The 5026-nt window shown below is 36.4% G+C and overlaps 1 protein-coding gene across 4 annotated transcripts in view; it reads left to right on the top strand.

The window, feature by feature from the left end:
* The window catches only part of LOC107036580 (insulin-like growth factor-binding protein complex acid labile subunit), a 305119-nt gene that overhangs the window by 272254 nt on the left and 27839 nt on the right, over nt 1-5026 (top strand). For all 4 annotated transcript variants that reach the window (XM_015254624.1, XM_015254625.1, XM_015254623.1 and 1 more), the window contains one exon: nt 3550-3597. In XM_015254624.1, the coding sequence (XP_015110110.1) occupies nt 3550-3597 (48 nt within the window). The remainder of the gene's footprint in view (nt 1-3549; nt 3598-5026) is intronic.

Raw genomic sequence — 5026 nt, 5'->3', positions numbered from 1 at the left:
CCCCCCCCCCTTCCCCCTCTCCTGATGAAAAAAAAGTGGGTGTGACGGTGAAAAAAAAGTGTTTCAAGTTTCAACGGTGCAGAGTGACACAGACACTCCAACTGGATTTTCATGTTTTATAGTCGGAATGGTTTTATTTTACCTGTTGTGACATATATTTTTATTCAGCGAGGTTACCGATGGATTTGATGGAAATGGAATTGGTGGGAAAGTGTGGGGGACAGGTGGTTGAAACAATGTTTTGGTTGTTTTAGGGGAAAATTATGGGTTTGCGGGGAAAAGTGGATTTATTGAGGAAAAAATTGTTATGGAAATGACGTGATAAAACGTAATACTGAGGTGAAATAATTTTATTAGTTTTTTTTGCGTGAAATTGTCGAGTAGTTGATGAGCAAACTTTGTTCGTGTTCTTTGAAACAATAATTTCGTTGAATTAAGAATAAGCGACATCTCAGAAACTAGCCGGACTTCATCAATAATGTATGCACCACTTCACGCTGAGACATTTTCCGATTTCATGAAATCTTCAGGAATCTATTTTACTCTTTACGTTCGTCAAACAATCGATAAACAATGATTGGGTTATTTGAAACAATGAATTCAATGTCTCAGCAATCAGTAGAATTCGAATGCTCCAACCATAATGAAGGATCCTTCAAGAATCCATCGGTAATATTAAACTTGAATTCATCACATAATTTTTCGCTAGTAAACAATATATTTTTGTATTTTTCTAAACAATGACAGCATTGTATTATATTGAAATCAACGATATCTCCTGAACTATCCGGAATCCATCAATAATTCATGAACCTTATCAAAGTCTGAGTAACTTCCGATCCCATAAGTTCCCCACTAATCAATCTTCTCAATAGTTCATTAAAATATTTGTAAACAATGTTTTGTTTGTTTGAAACAATTATCTCGATAACCAATAGAATTTTAAAACCTAAATCATAATGAATGACTCCTATAAATTGATTATCAAACTTCCCTTCGCCATACGATTTCCCACCAATAAACCATCTTTTTTTGTATTATCTAAAACGATGATTTCATTGTATTCCATTGGAAACAACGATATCTTCCACACTATCCAGCATTCATTAATAATTCCTGAACCATTTCAAGACCGGGAGAATTTCGGACCCTATCAGATCGTCAGCAATCCATTTTACTCCATGAATTCATCAAACAATCCACAAACAATGTTCAATTTGTTCTAAACACTGAGTTCGATATCTCGATAACCAATATAATTGAAGATGATCATGATGAATCATTTCTCAGGAATCGATTAGCAATATTGAAGTGTTCACTATCACATAACTTTACTCAATTGAACAATATTTTTTTGTGTTCTTCAAAACAATAATTTCATTGTATCAAATAAAAAACAACGATATCCCGTGAACTCTCCGGAATCAATGATTAATGAACTCCTGAGATTCCGGGAAAATGTCCAATTCCATAACTCCCATTTCGCTACATAAACTCTCCGAAGATAATGCTTAAACAAGATTTTCTTTGTATCTTTGTTTATGCCCAAAGAATCTCCGCTTTCTTTTACCTTGAATTGTCCCTTCACTCCATTCTCTGATAAATAATTAATAACTCCCCGAAGTCCTTTATTCCTCGGAAAAACTTTTCAATGTCTTCGTCCCTCTCTCATGATTTATGTAAGATGGCGGAAGCAAGTGACGACATGCAGCGATAAAAAGAAAAGAGGAAAAAACGAAAAAGAATTGAGACTGAGGAATTGAGCTTTGACGAATTTACTAGAAAGTGAGTGGAGATTTGAGAAGTTCGATTAATTTCAACTTGCCATGGTTGTTCAAAATGAGTTGGGGAATGGGAAAAGCTGGGAGTGAGACTGAGGACAGCCGAGAAAAAGGAGAGAAGTTACTGGCCAATAAAGTTGATGGAAAAGTTTTTTTCAAAAACTTTTTTTTTTCGCACTTTGTTGGAGGCTACTCCAGGAATCTCGGGTCTGGCAGTGATATTAATTAGCTAGACTATTTAAATGGAATTGTACCTTTGAATTAATGATTTTTGTAAGCCGCCATCTTGGATTTCTTCACATTCTGGAGGATTGAGGAGATGACGTCAAGAATCGATGCCTCGGGGAATTTCTGCTTCCGTTCACTGAAGATAAAGTCTTTTTACTCCATAGTTATTGAAGATGCCGCAATTTTTGTTTCAAACAATGCTTTCATTGTTTTTCGATTGTTCGATAAAATAATCGATGAAAATAGGTTCATGACCCCTTTGCGGAAGCGAAAATTGGAAAGGGTAGATTTATCTTGAACTCTTTCTAAGATATCGTCGATTTTATCTAATACAATTGAATTGATACAATAAATTGATTGTTTCGCGCGAGAATTTCATCTGATACAATAAATTCGTTGTTTCTCTCGACGCACTTTGTTGGAGGGTAACTCGAGGCATCTCGACTCGGGCAGTGATATTAATTTGCTAGACCATTTAAATGTAATTGTGCCTTTGAATTAATGATTTTTGCAAGCCGCCATCTTGGATTTCTTCCCATTCTGGAGGAGAGTCTTTTCATTCAATAATGATTTGAGATATCAAAGCTTTTGTTTTAAACAATGCAAGCATTGTTTATCGATTGTTCGAGCAAGTAATCGATTAAAATAGATTCATGACCACCTTGCGGAATCGGAAATTTTCTCAGCTGTCTGAAGGTCCGGGAATAATCAATTCAACTCGACTTGTTTTCCAGATATCGTCGATTTCATCTAATACAATAAATTCATTGTTTTGCGCGACGCGAAAAATTGAACGTTTGTCCAAAAGAAGAGAAATTAAAAACATAAAAATTAATTCTTGCGTGATTCCGTGCAGATTGTGATTACGACCAATGTCCCGTAGAACCCTTGGTAAGAGAAAAAAAGTAAAGAGAATTATAAGGAGGGGTCCTAGCACACACGCACACCCATAAGCACCACCTGCCCCAGGAATTCATCCCGAGGATCACGCGATGGGTTTCCGTGGAAACATCAAAATCCCATCTCCACGTTGTTTGTCACTCGAAGTCAATATGACGACCCATTTTGCCCTCTCATTCATAATTTCCATTTTTCGCAGTATCTTGCTGACTAATGGGGCAAAATGGATCGCGGTATTGAGTTCTCCCGCGGAAATTTCGCTGGCTGTCTGGTGGGGTCACTCCTAACCCCAATTTCTGGCCTTTAATTTTTTTTTTTTTTTTTTTTTTTAATGACAGTTATTTGATTTTGCTTATGCCCGAGGGCGAATCGATTCGATGCATTCCAGAATCTTCAGGGGCTAAACTTTAATTAATCCAACTTGGCCCCCAAGAATTTCACCGCTTGACGAGGCGCATTCACTTCTCCCCTCCACTCGCACAATTCGTGCGTGGTAAAGGCTTAGATTGCTTTCCCAAACTTCCAATTGCCTTTAGAATATTTGCCCAAGTTTGATAACTTCTGAGTTATTGCATACAACAACAATCGATCGTCATCGTCAATCAAGAGTATTAATATATTTTTGATTTTTGTGTTACAGAGTAACGACAGGATACAGCGCCAGAGTACTTGCAGAATAAACATGAAGGTGAGTCGAAATTTCAAGAGAACAAAAAATTATGCATTCTGGAAAATGCTAACGAGCGATATTTCAGCCGAAAAAGTTCATATGGCGACCCGTTTTGCCCCAGTATTTCCTGATTTCTTTGTTTTTGCGGTTTTGCAGAAAGTTGAGGGGCAAAATGGATTGTAATATAGATTCTTTTAGCTGGAATTTCCCTCGCTACACAAAGAGAATATGGACCTATTTTTTACTATTGAATACAGTAATTCTTAATATGAGAAATAGAATGCAGGACTGCCACACTCGAAAAAACTACGACGTGCTGGATGAAAAAATAGGGCTGAAAAAATGAAAATATGATGGAGTCCGTTGGAAAAATTACTGTTGAACACAGTAAAAATTGAGAGTTGGTGTGGTAGAAAATGTAGCATAAAAGTTTAATTTTCAATTGACACGAGTAAAATTTAGGAGGATAAACCTGAATTTTTACTTCGTCGGTTAAAAAAATATTCTCTCCCCTTTTCGAAATGAATATTCACAGAAGAAGACGCGAGAGAGGGGGATTTTTTGAATAACCGAAGTGAAAAAGCATATTTAATCTTCTTTATCATCCTTGAAAATTATTATCAATAATTTTTCTCCACGTATATTCATTATGAAAAAGAGGAGGGGGGAGAGGTAGTATTGATTTTTTTAGAATTATAGAATTCGCCACCCGGGTCATTGCGTGGTCGACGGAGGGAGGAGATTCCAAGAATTGAAAACAATCGACGCTCTCGTCGTCCGCTGGAGTTTTTACTAGTCAACATAGTAATTTCTGCTATTTCCTCGAGTAAAATGTAGGAGACGCGAGAGTATAAAGTCAAGTTTTAAATCGTACGAAAAAATTACAATTTAACATGGTAAAAATTCATACAATTTGAGTAATTTCTCGTCGTTCAATAGCAAAAATTGGTAAATAAATGAGGTGTTTTCAACACTTTTGAATTTTTTTTTTCGTTCGTGCATTTTATGCTGTTTTATTCGTTAAAAATTACTATACTAAATCGTAAAAAAAATTTTTTTTTGCATTTTTTTTTAATCACAATGTTCACTTAATTTTTAATTTGACATTCTCTCCGTGTATGGAATGAGGCCATTACCAACCCCGATTTCTCCATCTCAAGTTGCCCGGAAGCTTTGAAAAATCACGCCCAACCCCGAAACTCCTCTTAATCACCGAATTGTTATGTAAAGTACAGTAGTTTGATAATGAATAATAGTGTTCTCCGAGTTTTATCATAAGGGTGAATCGGATTGATGCTGATACTCCCCCTTTCACGGAATAAATGAGGGGTTAGTTGCTAAAGTCCTTCCGTTATCGTCTTATTTTCCGGAAGCTGAAACTCCAGCAAAGGAAGGGAATACGTATACAACCCCTCACTCACTTCTCAATCTTGGGGGGGGGGGTAAC

The sequence above is a fragment of the Diachasma alloeum genome, unplaced genomic scaffold (genome assembly GCF_001412515.2).
Source record: "Diachasma alloeum isolate Michigan unplaced genomic scaffold, Dall2.0 Dall_scaffold_00210, whole genome shotgun sequence".
Classification (NCBI taxonomy): Eukaryota; Metazoa; Arthropoda; class Insecta; order Hymenoptera; family Braconidae; genus Diachasma; species Diachasma alloeum.
The sequence above is the reverse complement of the archived record's forward strand: the minus strand, read 5'-3'. Positions and strand labels throughout refer to the sequence as shown.